Genomic DNA, 23766 nt, shown 5'->3' with positions numbered 1-23766 from the left:
AACATGTGGCGTCTCTACATGCTTAAATTTGTAATTAATAGACGTAAATCAACTCACTCATATGTTCGCTACTCTACGAAATTTACATGTCAAACAACGGACTGCAGCTGTCAACCAATAGACAGCAAATGTAACCCAATCGGTGGAGACTGAAAACAAAACGTACCATTTGTGGCTTAATATCGTAATATTTTCGAAAATTCTTCTAACATGGCGGGTAACTGGTGACAACGGGAATGCTTTACGTTCGTAACTTTACTCAACTCACATGTCTATGCTTACTTTCTTCGAAGCAAAATGGTCGCATACCATTAATACGAGTATAATAACCATTTTCTCACAATGTATATTTACTTCCAGCAAGACTAATCCATACCATTAGTGTAATAGTATTTTACCAACTTTGTTTTTAATGAGACTGCAGTTCTTACTCGATGGTTATTCTATGTTTGTACTGTATTTAATTTAACGCTACTCTATTGCAACATTCCTAATTTGTAAATTAAATAACACCGTAATTGCATACACATTTTGGGCTCCTTGTAAAACAGTTATAAATTATTTAAATATATCTTTTGTTTTACAATACTCTCAACAACATCGACAAACCTTCCTACAATAAAAAAAAGTAAATACTATTGTTAAAAAGAAAAAGCTTTAAAAATAAGGGTTATGGGCAATGTAGAAAGAGACCAGTATTCAGTATTTAGTAGTCAAAATGCGCAGTGTCTGTAAATTTTGTTAAAGCTAAATTGTAAATGGTCATTACAAGTGGTATTTACTTACAGTTTCACAGTTTATTTCTGTCAGTAGATTGCGCCCTTGCTCACTCTTCACGTTCCCCAGTTTGGGAACCACTGGTACAAAGAATGTACTTTTTTCTTCAACTTTAAAAAGTTCATTAATCATTCGTCTCCTTTAGCTTAAAGGGCATTAAACTGAATATTTTCATTTCATTAACACAGGACTACTTCTTTAAGCTTGATTTTTTTTTTTTTTTTTTTTGGTTATTTTCAGACATCTTTACAGTATTCATAGCAAACCACGAACAAAATAATAAACAATAAAAAATAAGAAAAATAAAATAATAATGGATATGTGCGAATTCTTCCAGAGAAACTAAAGTTCCATTTGTTTCTCTATTTCTAAAGAAACGACACATAGATTGTGCACATTTTAAATGGTAGGGTTGGATTATAGAAGCACTAATGACAAATCCAAAAATATCTTTAAGCTCATATTATTTACAAATTTACAATTCTTTGCACTACAAAAAAGTAACTTATGTTAGAACTTCTGCTCCGGTTTCAGTAATCAGAATAGTATGTTCAAACTGGGCTGTTCTAGCATTGTCCAACATACAAGCTGTCCAACCATCTTCAAGCACCACAACCTCTGGACTCCCTTGAGTAAGTATTGGTTCTATAGTGAAAGTCATTCCAACATCCATTTGTCCAGGAAATTTATTTGCTGCAAATATAATGCAAAAATAAGCACATAAAAGCATATATACATTAAGCAAAGAGCAATAATTACTACGAAACTCAATTGAAAGAATTTAATACAAGGTCTGTCCTGAAAGTAATGTCAGTGAATTTATTGTGACGCGACTGTACGTCGGAGCGCGGTCTAACCGGTTGAAACTAGTAGTGGAGGAACCCAACTAAGCAGCGCTCCGTCGCTCAGTGTGCTCCGAGCATCCGGAGAGTGAAGACGGCCCTGTCCATGAGGGTTGCTTTCTGATCTTGTACAAGTGAAAATCCAGCGCTCGTTAGAAAAAGATTTGCGATGTTTCCCGTGAAACTTGGCAAGGCCGCTACGGAAACTGTTACTATGATCAAGACTACTTACAAAGAACATGCTCTGTCAGATCGGCAAGTGTTTCGGCGGCACAAGGCCTTTTTGGAAGGCCGGGAAGAGATCGGCGAAGAGGACCGCGTCGGACGGCCATCCACAACCACAGCTGACAATGTGACGCGAGTGAGGGAACTGTTGAACTCAGACCGACGATTAGGTGTTCATTTAATGACCGGCATGTTAAACACTCCGAAAATTCACGTTCATGAAATGGTTACAAACTATAACAGTATGCGGAGGAACCCAACTCAAAAAAGGTGTGCGCAAAAATGGTTCCAAAAGTGCTCACTGACGACCAAAAGTCACGTCGCGTTGAAACGTGCCAACAAAACCTCGACATGTGCAAACGTGTTCGAAAATTTTTGGACAACGTCATTACAGGTGACGAGACTTGGGTATTTGAATATGACCCGGAAACCAAAAGGCAATCATTGGAGTGGCCACGCCCTCGTCCGAAGAAAGCCAGGATGAGCAAATCAAAGATCAGCATCATGCTCATCGTGTTTTTTGACATCCACGGACTGGTTCATCACAAGTTCGTAGAACCTGGAACCACTGTGAACTCCAAATTTTATGTGGAAGTCCTCAAAAGACTGAAACGCAGGGTTCAACGCATTGGCCAGACATCGCAGATAATTGGAAGTTGCATCACGATAATGTGCCGGCCTACAGTGCCTTCATCGTCACCGACTACCTGGTCAAAGCAGGGGTGCCAACGCAGGATTATTCAGCCCCCGTACAGTGCAGACTTGGCTCCCCCGTCTTTTTTGTTTCCATGCCTCAAAACACTCCTGAAAGTCACGCATTTTGGAACAGTGGACGGGATAAAAGTAGCACGCACCGCAGCATTAAAGGACATTCCGTAGGAGGACCACCGCAACGCATTCGAGAGCTGTAAGTCCCGCTGGAGCCGAAGTATCGACGCAAAAGGAGACTATTTTGAAGATTTTTAAACACTTGTAACGATAAATTCAATAAATGATTTTTAATCGACTTACTGACATTATTTTCAGGATAGATCTTGTATATATTATTTTAAAAAATCAAATATTTTTCAGTTCTTCAACAAGACGTGCTTTAGAATAGGGTGAAACATATTGCTCAACAGGTCACACTTACAGAAATAAAAGGAAACTTGCCACAACAGACAAAATGAAATGAAAGTTAAAACAACTTTTTAATAAACATGGTGACTTTTATTTTGTGTGTATGTTGGCAGCTCAATATAAAAAACATCTCGTTAAAAAACTGAATTAATCCTCAAGATAACCCACATAAACTTTTACAATACACAAATTATTTCAATATGCCCATGCATATATAAATAAAGTACATCTTAAGAGCTATGCAAAAATTTTACATACTTACATTCCATTTAGTACTTAAAAGCTAATTTGATATCAATTTGCAACATCAATATCTAATCTATTTATGGAGGAAAAAAATTCACATCATTGGTTGTCTTTTTCTACAATAAAGAAACTTTCAATTATTATGTATTGACTTTGTCGGAAAAACACATATAAATCCGATAGGTTGACGGATAGTAACTTAAACTGCGACCTCACGCTTGTCATCTACAGCATCCGACTGTATGCCCAAGATCAAGGTTCATCTCTCCGCTAATCCACCATAGTCGAGTCAAAATACGGTTTGACCTGGGCAAAATTGCAACCTTTAGTTTTACACCTGTATTTTGTTTAGGTACCCCACCTGATGAAAATATCCAAAATCCGACAAAATCGGACCACGGGAACACCTCCAAAAACGGGTTTCAAAATGGCGGACCATGGTTTTTCGAAAAAATCGTAGACCTTTACGTTGGCGGCTCTAGTTGTTCTCTTAATTGACACAGAGACATGAATGATACCTCGTTGAAACGCTCATAGACAACAAATTCCAACGAAGTGACTTTTGTACCCATCATGCCCAACCCCTAGAAAAAGAAGAAGAAGAAAGTTGATTTTTTTGTTGTTTTCTCTTCTAAATTGATATTTCTTGGACCCTTGCAACACTGTACGTCCTCATACGCCTCCAGAAAAATTCCCCTCGCGTAGACCAGATATTGGTAATAATAACATTAAAAAATGAAGGACATAGGTTCAACAGTAAGGGAGATAAAAATTCGGAACCGCGGACCAAGGAGGGTCACTCTATATTTTTTACAGTGGTCTAACTTATGTTTCTTAGATCTAGCATCCTCCCTAATTGCCACAGGGACATGAAGCATACCGCATTGGAAAGCTTACAGAACCCCCTTGCCAACGACGTATCGTTTGTGCCCCCTGTGCCCAACCTGTAGAAAAAGAAGAAGAAGAAACCTTGAAAAAATTGGGAAAATCTACATTTTTACCTTTCTTGGGCTCTGGCAACCCTGATAATCGTTGTACGCTTGAAAAAATTTGTTTCTTTCTTTAAATCAAAGGTCGCTTTAAGTACTATACAGAAAACAAAAATATTCTTAAGCAAAAGAATGGGAATAACGAAAGACTTTGGGAGGAAAATTACACATCTACATCGTCATTGCCTAAGCTAACACTGTCCTCACCATATTCATTTAAACAGTTAAAACATTCAGTTTCTTGGCACACACCACAAGAAATAGCAAATAGACGGTCATACCATAATACAGTGTACAAGACAATTCGTTTTATAGGAACATAACACCTATATATAAAGCAAAAATATTCGAAAGCAAAAGAATGGGAAGACGAAAGACTTTTGGAGGCTAATTACACATCTACATCGTCATCGCCTACGCTAACACTGTCCTCACTATATTCATTGAAACAGTTAAAACATTCAGTTTCTTGGCAGACACCACAAGCAATAGCACATGGAAGGCCATGCTTTCTGCAAGTACAATGCGTTGTTGCACACCCGGTAACACAGTTGCAATGAACAATGGTGAGCAAATTCGCTGGAGCTCGTGGTAGATCACATAAGATCGGGTGTAGCTCACCATTTCTTTCTTGCCAGCCCCATTCTGTAGCGTTTGCAGGTTTCGACTTCCACACCTGGACCTGGTGGTAGGTACGAGGAGAGTGGAATTTGGTGGAAGACGCAGTTGGTGGCAGTCTTTCTGGAGCTACGAAACATTTGGCTGTTGTGACTTTTGCACTGAACATGCGATGTCTAAGACGAGTGAGGTCGATGTGATCATCACCCCCAAACAATAAAACCATTGCTTTATGCCCGGCTTCGATTATTGCGCTTGCTGGCTGGCCAGGAAAACAAAATACAGAAGCTATTTCTCGAAGTCTAGAGTCTTTCTGCATTTTTATAAATGGCTTCTGCTTTCCAAGCCCATACACTCGTGATGTGCTGTCGCAACCAGTAAAGGCATGCAAAAAGATGAGATGTTCACACAAGCTGGGACTGAGACTTTCACGAATTAGGTGTATGTCATAATCGGGCTTAACGTTTTTTCTTGTATTTATGTCACTGCAGTAGACGAGGCGGAATGGAGTCGGTTGTGAGTAATATAGGAGTAAAAGTAGTACGTCTGTGTCTTCTCCAATTACAAAAGTGTGATAGGTTTTGGAAGCTGTGGCTGCTGTTGTGGCTATCAGAACATCAGCACCTCCGTCAGCGTGAAGCACTGTGCAACCTACTTTCTCTAGGTGGACTGTTATGAGGTCGATCATTTGCTCCTTATTACTTTTGTTGGACAAGAAGCTGTCCTTTTTGCCCACGAATTCCATCGATGGCATAAAATGCACTGTTGGACCAGCACAGGATCCAGCTCGACGGCGGTGTGTGACATCTTTCGTTGATGGTGATCCATACCCATCAAACACGATGGTTGATGTGCCATATTTACGAACTATATACTCAGCAAATGATGCAGCGATATTGCCGTACGAACTGCCTTTACACCATTGTAGTCTATGTAACAAAGATCCTCCGTCTAAGACATACAGAATATTGTCTGGCTCCGTTTCCTCAAACTGTGCGGTCTGCTGCTTGCTGAACTCTAGTATCACATGGGCCAGTGGGGCTTTGTCTGCCTTACGCATCATGCTGGGTGACTCAAATAAAGCTGGTGGGTAGGCACATAATTCATGAGCTAAGGTCTCCTCTAAAGATGTGCTCCCTGCATTAGCGACAACTAACAGTCTTTGAAACAAAAGATTCGAATCGACGGAGATATCGTTGCTGATTTTAACACTACTCGCGGATGCTAGAGTTTTGACTTTATCTGCACGTTTCCACTTCACAGTGAACAGGTCTTTGCCAGATAGTTTCTTCGCAAGCTCTTCTCCAACTGAAAATGAATTATGGACGTTGACCGAGGAATCCGCTGTGATGCCAGTGGCAATGTTTCTCAATGATTTGTCTCCGTCAAATGGTGAGATGGGCTGCAGTCGTGCAAGAATGCGACGTGTGTCACTGTTATCACGTGACATTCTTGACGTTTCGGCTTCTTTATGTTGTTCGCTAGTGACATATGCTGTGTGAGTAAGAGTTTGCATCGCCAGATTATATTCGGAGCATGCTGGCATTGAGAGAACTCACAAAGATCGTTGCATCTCCGACATTCCACTCCCATGGGTTAGACCTCCAGTGGATTTTAGCGATCTCATCAGAACCTGCTCTATGACTAGATCAAAAGACAACCCAGCCCAATAACGGTTGCTTCTTCTAATAACTCCAAACCCATTTTGAAAGCTTTCGTGAGCTGTTGGATTAACCGATGGCAGCGTTAACATTGTTTGCAGGTACAAGCATGTCGACTTCAAATAATTGAAGTGTCCTGCTGCAGCGAATATGGGGATGCACTCTGCTATAGCGTCAAGGTGATCCTCCCAGCTTCCTGTTCGGTCTGCTGCCACAAGTTTCCTTGCTGTAGTCAACATGCGCTGGTATGCAAGCCACAACTGACTTGTTTTTGATGCGTTAATAAGTTCTGACTTTCGTTCTTCTATTTTTTTCTGGGCTTCTTGAAGAAGAGGTGAAGAACTAGCTCGTTACATTAATCTCACCCGACATCAGACTCTGGTAGAGAGAGTAAGCATCGTTGATAGTTCTGTGTATTCCGTTATTGGTCTCCAGAAAAACATTCTCCACAAGCAATGCACTTAATGCGAGGTCAACCATCATGTGCGCACGGAAGGCTCTTGCTACGGACTCGCCACTTAACATATGTACAACCTAATTTTCTCCGTAAACCTCATGCAAGATTTCACGTAAGCCTGAACCATCCATCAGGGAACCAATTGCTCCTAGAAGGTTCATCAGAGTATGAAATGAGCCCAACAGGAGAACCGTGTCCTTAATACTGGTGTTATGTGCTCTGTCATGCAGGATACGTGAAGCTTTCCAAAACAGTGGTTGGTCTAAGGTTATGATTGGTGTGACTTTATATTTTCTCGCAAGATTATTCAGGTACACTAAAGTGGAATAGATGCATGACATATCAGATGGAGGGAGGTCAATAATCGGTAAGCAGAGAACAGTGGATTTCCCTGAATGATGAAGAGATGGATCTGCGTGAATGGCTTGCATCATTCCTGACCAGTTTGGAGTGCGTGACGGAAAGTGCCAGGAAAGTTTCCACAAAATGTTCAGGGAGCTTTCGTTCGGTGATGGTGCTGTTACCAGTTCACAGTTGACCTTTTCAAGAATAGCCCTGACTTCAGTGTATGCATGAATGGGAACACTAGCAAGGGACTTCACATCAGCATCAGAGACAGGCTTCCGAAGAATGGTTAGACCTTTGAAACAAAACACAGCACAGAAGTGTGAAAACAATTCAAGAACTATGAAAATTGAAACATGTTTACGAGTTATTATTGAATCGCCTTTGCTAACGTAGTGAAACAACATTGCGGAACACTTAAAGTAAATGTAACATCCATCTTGGCTTATTAAACTACATAGTTACTATGGTTTATTCTTTATGATTTTAAGTACGCTATTCAGTACTGATTTGTAGAAAAGCTTAAAGAACCCCCTTTCCAACGACGTATCGTATGTGCCCCTTGTGCACAACGATTTTTAAGGTTGCCAGAGCCCAAGAAAGGTAAAAGTGTAGATTTTCCCAATTTTTTCAAGGTTTCTTCTTCTTCTTTTTCTACAGGTTGGGCACAGGGGGCACAAACGATACGTCGTTGGCAAGGGGGCTCTGTAAGCGTTGCAATGCGGTATGCTCCATGTCTGTGACAATTAGGGAGGATGCTAGATCTAAGAAACATAAGTTAGACCACTGTAAAAAATATACAGAGTGACCCTTCTTGGTCCGCGGTTCCGAATTTTTATCTCCCTTACTGTTGAACCTACGTCCTTCATTTTTTAATGTTATTGTTACCAATATCTGGTCTACGCGTGGGAATTTTTCTGAAGGCGGACGAGGACGTACAGTGTTGCAAGGGTCCAAGAAATATCAATTTAGAAGAGAAAACAACAAAAAAATCAACTTTCTTCTTCTTTTTCTAGGGGTTGGGCATGATGGGTACAAAAGTCACTTCGTTGGAATTTGTTGTCTATGAGCGTTTCAACGAGGTATCATTCATGTCTCTGTGTCAATTAAGAGGACAACTAGAGCCGCCAACGTAAAGGTCTACGATTTTTTCGAAAAACCATGGTTCGCCATTTTGAAACCCGTTTTTGGAGGTGTTCCCGTGGTCCGATTTTGTCGGATTTTGGATATTTTCAACAGGTGGGGTACCTAAACAAAATACAGGTGTAAAACTAAAGGTTGCAATTTTGCCCAGGTTGAGGGTAAAATTGCTCTAGATTTCCTGGACTACCATCAGATTTTGTGTTTTTCTAGTATTCTTCCACTCGTAACGGTGTTGTGCGAAAATCAAATAAGATTTTTTTTTTTTTTTTTTTTTAAATATTGAGATATTAACACGATATTAATATGTTTAGTCGCTAGCAAAAATTGTTACCTATCTACAAAGTTGTTTCGCAAAAATTTAACAAGACATCTTTTTCGAGTTCATGCTTCTCTAATTTACAGAAGGTATAGCATAATTTTCTTCAAGTTACAATAATTCTACTCGAAGTGGCTCACACACTCCACAGCTTTTGAAAGAATAAATTATGTTGATATCAACTTTCGTTGGCATCTATCAACATTCTTCACTTGAGAATATGTCTGACTCGAAAAGTAAACCTTGTCCTAATTTTTTCCCTAAAAAACTATAGGAGTATTATGAATTAGTGTATTGTATCGAATTCAAATTGTCACGATTGTGCCATTAATTATTTTATAGCACAAAACGCTGTTTTCAAAAGGATTTGAAATCGCAACACACATTCCCCCCCCCCCCCTGTGCTTTACATTTCATTAATTCAAATTTCAGCTTTTATAATGGTGAGAACACATTTAAGAACATCCAGTAGGCATTCGCGGATCTGGCACAAAGTTGGAACACAACCAAAAAGTGATGGCAGGTAGTAACGATCCCAACATGGCGTCCGTAGAATATCCTAAACATGTTATATAGGGTGTTCACATATAAACAGTATTCACTTCAATAGCACGGGTGCGAATTCATCTGAATAAGAGATCATTATCACTAACAACCGTAGATTCGAGAACCGTAACAAAATCCACGAAATATTTAACTTGCTGTCCTGTCAGGAAAAAATCTTGACTTAAAAAACTGATTATAAAAAAGTTACCTACTTAAACCATAATTGAGTGACTTTGATTTAAATAAATCAATGCTGAAAACAATGCAGTGGCAGCACCAGAGCGACATCCTTTTCCTAAATTCAAAAAACAAATATTTGATGGTAAATTTATGACCACTGTTTCTTCAAACGCCAAAGAATTAGCCTAATTTATTATCTCGTATAAGGACACATTGTCACTGAACGATTGTACGCTTTGACACTACTATGCTAACTCAAAAACAACGGAACACAATCAAGCGAACGACGTGAAGAATGTTAACTAGGAAAATCCTTCGGCACCAGGTCAACGCAACCAAATACAAAAGCAATTATACGATGCTTGTAATTGAAGCTGAGAATTTCGGACTATTTTAGCAGCTTTTACTCCCCCAGATACCACTCCCAATGACTTTCAATTCTCTCATAATTTAAAGAAGAATTATCGTGGATGTCGTTTGAAAGTGATAACGTTGCTGTATTCTTATATGTTGTCGGAATGTTGGTTGATATATAGATAGAAAGGTTCAATGTTTCTGTTATGTGTTACTATATATTAGTTGAAACAAGTGAATGACGCCCGAAACGGGAACAGAAAATGAATTCTTGAATTCTGACATAACACCCACATCCACAAACACCACTGTCTGCTAGTATAGTGGCTAGCGCATGCGTCTTTAGTGCACGTGAACCGGGGTTCAATTCCCGGTGGAAGATTATTAAAATTTGAATCCATTACAATGTTTTCGTTCCACCTTAAACTGTACGTCTAAGTCTCATATAACCTCGGCGCGGAAAAGGAACACTAAACTTCTATAACCAAAATTTTCTCTATTCTTTAATTTTTCTTTTCTTCCTATTTCTTTCCCTCTGTATCTAATTAAACGTTTTAGCTGAAGTACTGCTTTACTACTGCGATTAGACAATATATACACATAGTCAAACTTCGCGGACAGCGGTGAGAATACATAAACATTCGTATACTGCGACTGTCTGGTGTTAGTGCTGTGTTGGGTGATAGAGAGTAGTACGAGGGGGGGTATAGTATGTGCAATAGGCCTAACGTGATGTCAGTGATGCAAACAGGAGATCTTTCTGATTTTTAAAGACTGCAAATTGCGGATGGATGGTTAGTTGAAGCAAATGTATTTGACGTAAGACTGTTGGCGTGTTAGGTACACCAAAAGCAACAGTATCCAAGGTGATAATAACATCATAAACTTGTAGCAAGAGATCACCAGAAAAGGGGAATAGCAGATGGAACCCAAGTATATGTGAGAGGGGTGTCCGAATATTAAAGAGAAATGTTACAAAGAATGTTGCTCAACTGACTGCAGAACTCAACGAGCACCTGAAAAGACCTGTTTTTACCATCACAGTCCACGAAGAGCTACATAACCTCAACATCTATGCTTGAGTAGAAGTTCGGAAAGTGCTCATCGCTGCCGATTATGCAGTAACGCTATTACTAATAAAAGTGCTAAAGAGATAAAATATGGAGCGCCGATGATTGGGAAAAAAGTAATGTGGCACGAAGTGTCTTCTTATTTCTATCGAATATATTCCTTTGCAAATGGCGGAAGCCCAAAAAGTCGAATGCGTTGGTCTACCTACTTCTTTTTGAAGAACATGTTGGAGGCTGTTTGTTGGTGTGAGTCGCAATTTTATAATTTTCCGTTGTTTCTATTATTTCTCGCATCCTATGATGCAAATCCTATTCACCAACGATGCAGTCTTTCAACATCACAACGCGCCGACACACACACACAGTCATTAACACTAGCACGATTGGCAGTAGTGAACTACCTAGTAGGACTGTTACCGGTGACGTTTTTCTTTTTCTTTTTTTTTTTTTTTCAGTTTAGCCTCATAAGTTAATTCAGTACGGTGTCTTTATAGGTCAATACTGCATTATGCTTATCCTACAAATAATCAATGGCTATAGAAACTGCATTTAATTAAAGAAAAACTGATCAAAGTAAAGAATACACTGTAAATACAAAATGTATTGAAACTAAACTTACAGATGCAAGTAAACATATATAATAGTTTTTTATTATTATTATTATTATTTCTATTACTTGAGACTGCTCAAACTGCTTAGTCAATAAACTGCTGAAATAATTCACTAATTCTTCGTCGGAACGAAAACACGGGCGTGCTATAATAATGAGGAGCGCAAAACTTCTGCACAGCACAACGTACTAATAAAGAAAAAACAATAAATAATGTTTTCTTCCACTAAATAAAGTATACTGGCGCGAGAGGGAGGGGGAACGAAATGAAGTAAAATACACCTTTTATCGCAACAATAAAATACAATAAGCTATGCGTAAGAAAAAACCCATTGTCGCGGCTTTACAGACATAAAACGCAAAAAAAAAAAAAAAAAAAAAAAAGTCACCTGTCATAATGACCGGCAGCAGTCCTTTAAGGTAAAATTGTTTGTAATTCGTTCAGTTTTTTTTAATAGACGTTTGACTTTTAGAGAAATGTTAAACCACCTAGGTGCGTTAAAAGTCATTACATATGGGCCTTCAAAATTAAAACGTACGCTACTTATTAAATGTTAAACAAAGTTCACAGGTCAGATTGACCGGTTCCGTCCTTCTAGTGTTAAGATGTAGTTTGGGAAACATCTGGATGAACTTAACACCTCCCCTGGTCGACTCAATTCCACGATTTGAACTTTACTGCACATCTGTGGTCAGTTTTACAGCAGAAAGTCCGATGCAGATTTCCTCGCCCATCATTACAGCTAACAAGCAACGTACCGAACAAGGCAGGATCAGATCCGGTATCTTGCGACGTTTACCTTATATCATATTGATGCGTGGTGAGTTATGTTGAGGAGCATATCTCCGGTGTTTGTGAATGGAGGCAGCTCCAATTTGGCATTTTTTTCTTTTGTATTTTGTGTCCTCTGGGCAAAGTTTGAGTCGGATTTGATCCTGCCTTGTTCTGTACGTTGCTTGTAAGTGTTTCGATGCATGAAGAATGATCCACTATTCTTCTGTAAACCATTCATGAGTTTTGTCTCAATTTGGTGATGAATACACACTGCACTACAGGTGAAAGCTGACTCAACGTCGTAGTAACCCGATAATTTACATTTTGTTAAGGTGTTTCCATTATTTTGATAAATGTATATATTTATAACAAATAAGTCCCGAAGCGGGGCAGAAAATAGTGGAAACAAACAAAACACTACAAAGTACACTCTGAGTATTTTTGCTAAAAAGTTTCATCCGATAGCCGGGGTTGGTGTCGTGACTCTGTTATCCAGCTCTGTTGGAGCGAGATAGTTTGATGCAGAAAGCCTGTAATTCGAGAGTTGAGCTTGCATGATGGTTTGTATACTCGTGCACTAACCAACCAACTGTATCAACTTCAAGTTGCAGTCGAAGTTCAACGCCCACGTCAATAGTAGATCTCGACCGTCATAATTTTGGTATTGCATAAGGATACAAAACACAAAGCGTTTGCTAATAAGGGCTACAGGACACATATCCAGTTATATGGTTAAAGTTCATTGATATCTCAATTATTTATAGTCAAAGCTTTATTATCATCAGATAAGGAAAGGAACAATTAGGAAGAGAAGAAAAAATAATAAACAAAAAAGCTAAGAAAGTCTATGTGGACGTCATGTAGAAATAAAAGGTCCGATGATTCACTATTTTCTGCTAGGTAATGCATTTACACGTATTTACATAATAAAAGTTTCCTTGTATTGTTTTCAAATTATTTCTCATGTACTTACCAAAGTGATAGATGTCTGGCGGGCCGTGAAAGTAAGAGCCAATACCATGTCCTGTGAAAGCAGGAACAACAGTAAATCCGTTTTCTTTAGCAATTGCTTCTATGCACCGACCTATGTAACAAAAATAAATAAATAAATAAATAAATAAATAAATAAATAAATAAAATAAAATAAAATAAAAATAAATAAATAGACATTTAATAGTTCAACTTACATAGCTTACATAGTAAAATGTTACTATATAGATATATAGTTATATACATATATATAGCTGAGTACAGAAGAACGCAGATTTGTCAGTATGCAATATCTCTTGCACCTGCATACAAAAAAAAAAAGAAATGAAATCTTTTAGTTTTACGTCCCACGCTTATGCTAAAGGAGACGGTGATGATGAGAAATGAATGAAATGGTGGAATGAAGGAAGTGGGAGGAAGCGGAGAACCCGAGAAAACCCATGAGCACGGTGTTTGTCCACCACAAGGTCCACACGGCGCGAGCTGAGATCGAACCAGGGACCCCAAGCATCGGAGGTGAACGCTCTATCACTGAGCCACCGTGCCCCCCGCACCTACATACACATTCCGGAATGATTTGTTGGGAAAAACACTAAGGAACAGATATCTTAGATTATTATCACATAGTAATCAACAGTACTTTCTTCAAACACTATCTAATAACATTCGATATACAGTTAACAGAATTCTGGTCAACAGCTCATGTATAAATGATTGAATAAGCACTGCCTGTCGAAATATCTACCTCTAACTCAATCCCCACAACTATCACTGTGTAATCATTAGGAACAATTTCGTCACGAAACAGGGTCTTCTATAATTCACGCTGATGGTTCTTAAACTATTAACTGCCACGTGATCAACCTGCATTACTGTTTGAAGTGGCATGTTCCATTGGTATATTATGCTTCACGTAAACAGCAAGCTCAAAAAATTGATTCGGACAGATCATCAAAATAAATAAATAAATAAGAAACTTCAGAAAGCCCTTGAACTTGACAAACAAACAAATTAATCCTTGAATTCGTAAAGCAAATAAATTAACAATATATCTAATACAACTGTAGGTACATTAAGAACAAGTACAACTAATGCAATACTAAGATCTGTAGGTAGCAAGTGTTTATCGGGTGGCAGTCAACATGTTAACAACAACAATAATAATAATAATAATAATAATAATAATAATAATAATAATAATAATAATAATAATAATAATAATAGTAGTAGTAGTAATAATAATAAACTTTATTTTTACGTTCTGAGAACAGCTAAAATACAGCTAGTGTACGTTAATTATTAAAACAAAGAAGTGTTAAAAATTAAAAGAACAAAAATTGAAACTACTAAGTTATATTAAAAATTCTAAAATAAAGTCATATTTTAAGATATGCATTCATTATAGCTTTTTAAAATCCTACAGATTAAAATATGTTTTCTATTATGCGGTTGCAATAAAATTTTTACCCTTGTACCATATGTTGGAACTTTAAAATTAACATTTTTTAAAATATAGTCTGAGGTACACTGGTTGTCAAGTAACTTTTCTACAAATACAGATTTAATCAATTTTCTCCTGTCAGCCAGTCGTTCCAAATTAAAATACGTTATCCAATATTCATACGTGCTAGAATAATAGTAAAGTCCTAATTTAAAACAAAGTATTCTAATAAAACACTTTTACACCATCTCAAGTTTGTTTACGAGAGCTTTTGTTAGGCTCTTCCAAGTCACTGATACATATTCTAGTTTCGACCTTACCAGTAATTTATATAAGAGTACATATGTATTTGATTGACAGAAAGCAGGCCATTGATTAAACAGGTAACCAATTATTTTTCTTGCTTCATTACATACATTTTGTATATGATCACCAAAGCGTAGTCACCTGTCAAATGTTAAAACTAAATCCTTTATTGTGTCAACTTTCTGTATTACAGTACCTTGTATTTCGTATTGACTTACATATTATTGCGATTTGTTACTGTAGGTCATGCACTTAGTTTTCAGACAATTGATACTCATACCGTTATCCTTGCACCACATAATGATCCTATTTAAGTCATCTTGTAGCCTATCGTTGTCCATAATATTATTTACTACTCTAAAAAGCTTAACGGCATCAGCATAAAGTAAAACATTGGAATGATTTTTTAAGACTGTTGGTAAGTCATTAATAAAAATAGAGAAAAGTAATGGGCCCAGAGGAGAACCTTGAGGAACACCGTTACTAATACTGGCTGAATCTGACATGACATTTACAATTTTAATTTGATATGTTCTACCAGTCACATACCTTTCAAAAAATTTTAGATACAAGGGTGTTACACCTGCATTTGACAGTTTTTCTTTAATAGTAATCTATGGTAAACTGAAAATCAAAAGCTTTACTCATGTCAATGTATATGACATCAGTTTGTGATCTACTTTTCATTGCATTGAATAATAATAATAATAATAATAATAATAATAATAATAATAATAATAATAATAATAATAATAATAATAATAATAATAATAATAATAATAATAATAATAATAATAATTTGTAAACTGTTGAACCGCACTCCAATGGCAACTTTAGACTACATTTGGCTGGTCGTTCAACTCCTGGAAACATTTCTGTTATTTCATTATGAATCTCGGAACAAATTAAATATTTCATTCACAGAAATCGCAAAATTGTTCTTATCTCGAGCCGTAGTACTACACTTAATATCTCATGTCATAACATAGTAAGTAATTTATTTGGGTCAACTCTTTAAGAAACATTATAGCTGACAATCCGCTGTGAAATACACAGCGAAGTAGAATATTTCGTCGCATGAGAACCAGAGGAACGTAACTCCATTTTCGTAGGTTTACAGGCGAGAGGACAACAATATTCTCCTAGAAAGATGTGTTTTTAATAAGATGGTAATTGAGCTACATCACAACAGATGATCGACAAGGAGAACAGATGGCGTTACGTTCCATTTACACCAAGTGGGGCTTTCAAAATTATGTCCGAACATGAAGAATACGAAAACCGCATTTTTGGAGTTACGTTCCTCTGGTTCTCATGCGACGACTCACATATAAAAGTGAATGCTTTTTTGTATGTTTGTCCGGTATACAAATCCTCACTGTTGACCTGGCATACTTGAAAAAGATTTTATCGAAGGGACCATAGCTTGGAAGAGACTGTAGATTCTACAGAAATTTCTGGTTTGTATTCTAAGGGGTAGGAAGAGGTTTCAAAACGAAAAGACGGGGTTTAAAATTTATATTTAAAAAATATACGATATCTGACCAATTTCTCGTGTTACGAAGATGAAATTCTGTATGTAACTCATTTCTAAAAAATAAGCTGACATACACATATAACTTACAATTTGGAAAAAAAAAAATACAGGGAGTAAGACCTCAGAAACCCCTAGAGAGGCGGGAAGTGGGTGACACTGTTTTTCGTAAAAAGAATCGGAAACGGTCGATATTAGTATAGAGTTCATAATTCTCGGGGTTGCTGAGATGAATAGTGGACACTTCATCAATTCAACCTAGATCGATGTGAGGTGGGGGATGAGAAAGGGTGAAAAATAAGATACCCAAAATGACCGAGATCAGTGTAGAATCATAGCTTTCGCGGTCGTCGTTAAGCTAATTTGTGATAGTCCCAATAATACTTAAGCGCAAGTTCAGTCAAGAACGTGTATGTTTCCTGGCCCGGAAATTGACAGGGGCAATTCGGTTTCTTATTTTCTAACAAGGCAGCGCCTAGGCGTTGTTTGTGTTTATTTATTGACGTTGCAAATGTCAGTTGATCCAGAAGTGATGGGGTCAATGCCTTCAGCGTTGCTCTTCGTTATTTATTTATTTATTTTTAATTTTTGCATAAGCGTTATTCCTCCTGTTCAACGCCGAGTATTTCAGCTAATGTGTTTATAAAATACAGTACTTCATTCAGTATTGTAAGCTCAATCGTATTTCTTCAGTTTTGTGGTTTGCTTTAATCAATACACATACATCCTAAAGAAGTGTGTGGTTTGTGTGATCGTCTCATGTGCTTTACTCAATATACAGTATTTTGTTCAACGAGTGTTACTGGAATAGCTTGTGGTCGAAACTTCTGATTTTGGTAAGTTAAATTTATTGAACTATAGTTCTGTAAGCCCTTTTTTTAACCATTATAGAAATTATATAGAATTTAGGGACTGTGAAATTGTGATTTTCATTTTGACCGACTTTCCGTTATCCGACCAGGGCCCGATTCTTATCACCACAATAGGGGAAGTCAATGATATGAACTGCATTCAGCACATATCTCACAACTGTTGGGCCATCAACTCTAGCCTGCTCGGTTGGGGTGAGCCATCAGCTCGGTTCGGCTCAGCTCAGGCAAACCATTGGCTCGAGCCGGCTGGGTTGGAATGAACCATCGGTTCGAGCCGACATGGTTGGATGAGTTGTTGGCTCGGCTCACTTCTCAGTTCGGCTCGGTGGTGACTGAACCAGGAGCCGAGCTGCTCTAGCCGTTGACAACACTACTACTTGGAACCTGAAAAACACCGATTTGAAAGCAGTAGAGAACACACCTCATCTCCACTTGCAAAATACTAATGACAGATTGTTCGGGGTAAGATGATGGCCAATATTTCACGAAACTGAGGTCATTCTTGTGAGATAGACTCTAGCAAACGGTGATAATATTGAGAGCTATTAAGACGTTTAAGTGAAAAAAATGTGAGATCGTCTTGAAAGCCTATCTAAAATGGTTCTGATATACCAAGATAACATTCAGTCCATAGGCGTAAGCAGCGCCATAACTTAGATTTTTTCGGGGGGGGGAGCAAGCATTAATACGCGTATTAAGGTCCCATCGAAAAGTTGTTTTTCTAATTCTTGGGCCCTCTCCTTCCATCTTTCTCTTACGCTTTATGGAACCCCCGGAGCCTGTGGACCCTCTCGCATGGCAAGATCTGCGGAACCAATAGTTGCGCCCCTGAGCCCGTTTCATACATGACAAATTAATTAAGGGGACAATATTGACAAACCTCACAGCCATACTAATATATATTATTTCTAGGGCACCTAACAATCGAAATTTTTTACTGAAATGGGCTCTAGACTCATTTTGGTTTTATTTACTTTTTGTGTGCTGTTTTGTTTATGTAATGTAGCGAACCTGTTTGATGCTTCATTTATAATTTCATGTTCGTATTGTATATGGAGTAAAAAAAAAATGTCTTAAAATGGGCCCCCATCCAACGACAGGGACCTTCCCTGGGAGCAGTTGCCCGATTCCCCCCACGTTACAGCTCTGGCTGTAACAACAAACTAGGAGGAAATAAAATGTGTCACCAAATTTAGCACCCTCAAACCTTTTTTCTATTTCATACTTAATTATATATATATATATATATATATATATATATATATATATATATATATATATATATATATATAATGATTTTGAGTTTAGGGTCCCTTTCAGCAGCGAGACTATATGAAAAGTAAACCGTAAACCTACAGCTTAACGTAGGCTGTTCCCGACGGGAATCGATCCGGGTCTCCCACGCTAAAGAAGCGCGTATAATAATAATAATAATAATAATAATAATAATACGAACTGCGTTCTGGTAGTGATGAAGGAGGTACTAGGGCTGATAGTGATTTCCTGGACACTAGAACTCCGGATTTATTTTCAGGTTTACGAAAATCTTACGGATGGATGCAAGAAGTAATTTGCACTAAGAAGGAATCACACTGGGATATATAGAAAATGTTTTACACCTGTACACCTTATTTTTGGATAAATTAGAAAGATGTCCATCACCTCTGTGTAATACATATACTATAAAAGTGTACGGCAAAAATAAATGAAAAATTACAATATAAAAGAAGTAAGAGCATCGAGTGGGATTCGAACCAGGTTCAAAAGCACTAAATCCGCACAAGAAAGCAAGAATCTAGCACGCATGGCTATCGAAATAACTATGAAGTTCCATTCCTATTTTATGGATAGAGAACGAATTTCTTAACAACTCCTTCCTCCCTTTTTTTAAACGAATATTGTGGTCGAAAAGCGTGTGTGCTTTACTTACAACCAAGTTTTCTGTATTTACCGTACTATGATGTTCTAAATGTATCATTACATTAAGTTATAAAAAGAGAACTGAGTATTTCAAACAGCAAACTGTGAGCTGTGTTGGGAAGTATCGTTATTTTTTTCCTTTCACTTCCCTACCATTACGGCGACTGCGCTGTTGCTAAACCTACAATTTTAAGGGACTTATAAAAATTCGGGCATGCAAATTATATTTTGGAGAAGTGTACATAAAAATTCTGCCCATTCATGGTACCTAAAACTTAATATCTGGATATATATTTTAATTAGAGCCTCCAGACCAGTGACCTTGCGAAAAGACCTACAAGAAGAATTAAAAAGCATTACTAATACTGGTATTTTCATTTGCTCGATAAGGTTGCCAAAGGTATGCACATATTATTTTTAAGGGTACAATCCCTATAAAGGTAGTTCTTCCAAATGCGTTTCGTTTTCGTTATTTACCTTCTAGATTACTGGTTAAAAAAAAAAAAAAAAAAAAAAAAAAAAAAAAAAAACTTGAAAATTAAACAAAACCCATATTTTAAAAAAATGGAAAGAAGTCTAGTCAATATAAAAATTAATTTGTGGATAAAAATTTGTGACATTTACCAAGTATTCTGTTAATGTAAAGACACACATTAAGTATGAAAAAAGAATCCTGAGAGACCATGTTCGGAGGTTTAGGGAAAATATATAAATAAATAAATAAAAAAAGCTATGACAACATTATCCAAGCCCTTGCCAAAATCAAAACACATCGTTCAGAGCATTATTATTCTGCATCATGCAACCTCTCAAATTGAAAGAAAAGTATTTGGTGTTTATTACATTCTGAAAACGAATCTGATTCTTAACACTCAAAAAGATAACATTGACAAAGATTCGGATAACATTATTATAAATGTTATCAACAAAAACAAAGTTATAAATTGTTGGGTTTTATGTAATTTTTTTTTTAGCTAGTTGTATTTCAACATAGCACATGGTAACATTGAAAAGAAAGAAACAGAAATGTGAGAGGCTTTGATGGTACTGTGCGAAGCCAGTGTTGCGGATATTGCGGTGGCATTGAGTTGTTTTTATAAATATCAATACAGCAGTGTAACTATATTTAACATAATTCCAGTCCACATTTTACACATAATGACTGATGTCATTAATAACCTAATTTCAGAACGAAACATGATTGTCCCAAGGTCCCAATCGGGCCAGGTGTTGTGATGATGTGGTGTAATCAAGAATGAACTCGCCCAGCCTTTGTTTGCGCAATGGGGTGAGTGATTATTTCTAATGACTGACACTGTTTTTAGTGACTAGCGGTGCACATAAATACGTTAGTGTTTGTGTAAAATTGGGTGTCAACATGGTGTAGTTACGTGCAACGAAAACTGTAGCAAAACGTGAAATCATAAGTAAGGTAGCCAATCAGTGCCACAATGGCAAAGCTAAAGAGATTAATGCTGAATGTAAAGAATTATCCATAAAGTTTGTGATCATAGCTAGAGAAGAACAACTTGGGAAATAAGATTAGTGAAGGGAGGATACTTTGCAAAACATAAGTGAAACGTTACTAAAGCAAAAGGCTAGTTTGCAACGGAATTCTCAGAATAATTCAGGTAGTTCACTCCTCATTCTGAAGTGTGGTTCCCCAAGCTGGTCTTTCACAAATTCAATGGTGTGTTAGGAAAACAGACAACATTTAGAGATTTATTCATAGCAGCAGTGCTTAAAAGCACAGTGTTTAAAGTCATCGGTAGGTGATGAAGTTAAAATACTAATTCAAGGAATTCGTATTTCAGATGACAATTATATCCATACTTACGACGTTTAATTCAACGTTGTAACAACAAACGTACGCTACTGAATGACGCAATCATATGACTGCTAAGTCAAGAAAGGGTGGACAAGGAATCTAGTGAGCAGTTAAGGAAATTGCTCAACACAACAAATGACTATATGCGTGCTTTAAATATCTTGAAAATTCCAGCTAAAACTTGGGACAATATTGGTTTACATCGTGGTGGACTAGTTGGATTCCAAGACAACAATCGTGAGAACTATCACTGGAAGGATAGGAGATGGCATTCTTCATGGAACTCGTCAATCATCTTGAGGAAAGATCCAGAGCACTATTAGTGCAAGAAGCAGCTTCGTCTAACCCATCTCCCAAAACTAAAAAGTACAACAGGAAGGCAGCAGTTCTATCACGAGAAATCCACTAATTCGTTTTATACTGAATCGATGTTAAAGTGTTTTTTTTTTTTTTTCCTGTAGTGATAAACTTGCGTTAGTAGTGTATGGTAAATTTGTAATGTTAGAGTCAACAGAACGTCATAGTTCTGTTAAGAAAAATGTCTGTTTTATTTGTTTCAGTGATCAGCACAAGGTAGGAGAATTTGGTATCAGATCAAAATATAAAACGTATCATAACAATCATAATAAGTTATTGCACTTTCAGAAAAGGAAGTAGAGCAGGGAAATCCTATTATATATAAAAAAAATCATCCCATGTAAGTGTAGCTTTCTACCGCGTTGGGAAGAGTAAAAAAATAAAAACAGTGGATTTCAAACATATCGTGCTTTAATAGATTCAGCCAGTAAATGTAGCTTCATAACTGAAAACTATTGTCAATAATTAGGCTTACGAAAAGAAAAGGGCAGTATTGATATTTCTGGCATAACCAGATACACATATCTCACGAGCTCATTCTGTTGTAAATCTTGAGATTCAGTCACGACTTGACGAACCAGCAGAAGTGCTATTGTAATTTAAAAGATTAGTGGGAATTTGCTTAAGATTTCAGTGACAAAGTTGAAACAATGGTCACACACAAATACTTTATTTTTAGTTGATCCTAGTCTCCATGTAAGTAAAAAAGTTAATATTTTGTTGGGTGGGGATATATTTCCTTTGTAAATTGGAGGTGACAAAAAAAGAGAAAGAAGGACAAAACATCACGATTGAAACCAACTTACAATATATTGTGTGTGTGGAAAATTAATCGTGGAATCGAATTATAACGAAAAAATAAGTTGACATTTTGTATCTAATCATCCATATATTTAAGTCAGAAGAGATTTAGAAAAAATGAAAATGCTCCTTCTTCTTATCATTTAACGGAAGATGAGAAAGCATGTAGTATGCAATTTGATAACACACATTATCGAAATGCAGAAGGTATATACGTACTGATATTGTCATTTGCATAGAATACAGATCGGTTAGGCACTTCAAAGGAAGGAATTAGCTATTAATCGTTAGTTTCGAATGAAAGAAGATTCATATTTAGAATTAGGTTATATGGAGTCTGTAGATAAATATGATAGTCCAGATCCATTAAAACTTATCTACCTCGTCACGCTGTGGTTAAGGACTGTTCCATATATATGCTGTATATATAAAGAGTTGTTCTTTATGCTAGCATTAAGACCAGTGCAGGCATGTCATTGAATGATATATTGTTGGTAGGTCCGAAGTTGCAAGGAGATATCATTCCCTTCCTAATTAGATTTCCGGGTCACCAAGTAACATTAAGCGCAGGTATTGTAAACATGTATAGACAAATTTCTGTTGACGATAATGATGTTGATTTCTAACGTAATGTCTGACGAACTCTACGAAGGAGAAAATACAAAGATATAGATTGTTAACTATAACATATGGTATAGCGTGTGCGCCATATCTGCCAATAAAATGTTTACAGCAATTGGTAAAAGATGAAGGTCATACACTTCCGCTTGCTTCAACTGTAGCATTACGAGATTCTTTGGAGATGATATGCTATCTGGGACTGACATGTTGCACAGGGTATAGAGTTAATCAGTAATTAATTGAATTGTTTAAAAAAAATGGAAAAGAAAAGAAAGAAAGTGGTTTCAAGCAAATGGGTTTCTAACAATAAGAAGTACTTGACTCAATGACAAAAGAAGGGGATGAAGGAAGAGTTTCCTTCACATTTGAAAGCGAAGCAATAGCAGTGCTGGGAAATCAGTAGTGCCCCAGTTCTGATTGTTTTTCATTTTCTGTAGTTAGGCCTAAGTGTAAGGATATATTAACAAAAAGAGTGTTACTGTCAAATATAGCCCACTTCGCACAATCCTCTGGGATGGCTGACTCCAATTACTGTAAAGGCTAAAAATCCTTTTGCATGAATTGAGGATATTAAAGCTAGACTGGGGTGATGAATTACCACAAAACGTAAGGTTAATGTAGAACAAATATTGTTCTACGTTAATCTTACGTTTTGTGGTAATTCATCACCCCAGTCTAGCTTTAATTTTGTAGGACACATATTGTCTGCAAGTCTTCTTTACCATCAGAAAGAGATTACCTTTTATTATTATTATTATTATTATTATTATTATTATTATTATTATTATTATTATTATTATTATTATTATTATTATTATTATTA

The 23766-nt window shown here is 36.9% G+C and overlaps 1 protein-coding gene across 2 annotated transcripts in view; it reads right to left on the bottom strand.

The window, feature by feature from the left end:
- Nucleotides 1-1224: 1224 nt before the first annotated feature.
- The window catches only part of LOC145686365 (methionine aminopeptidase 1D, mitochondrial), a 72048-nt gene continuing 49506 nt past the window's right edge, over nt 1225-23766 (bottom strand). For both annotated transcript variants that reach the window (XM_081759628.1, XM_081759629.1), the window contains exons 6-7: nt 13247-13357; nt 1225-1470 (exon numbers count right to left, since the gene is read on the bottom strand). In XM_081759628.1, coding sequence (XP_081615754.1) covers nt 1283-1470; nt 13247-13357 — 299 coding nt within the window. In that variant the 3' untranslated portion in view covers nt 1225-1282. The remainder of the gene's footprint in view (nt 1471-13246; nt 13358-23766) is intronic.

Source organism: Thermobia domestica, chromosome 5 (assembly GCF_964235325.1).
Source record: "Thermobia domestica chromosome 5, izTheDome1.hap1.1, whole genome shotgun sequence".
NCBI lineage: Eukaryota > Metazoa > Arthropoda > Insecta > Zygentoma > Lepismatidae > Thermobia > Thermobia domestica.
This window is presented reverse-complemented; position numbering and strand designations above follow the sequence as displayed.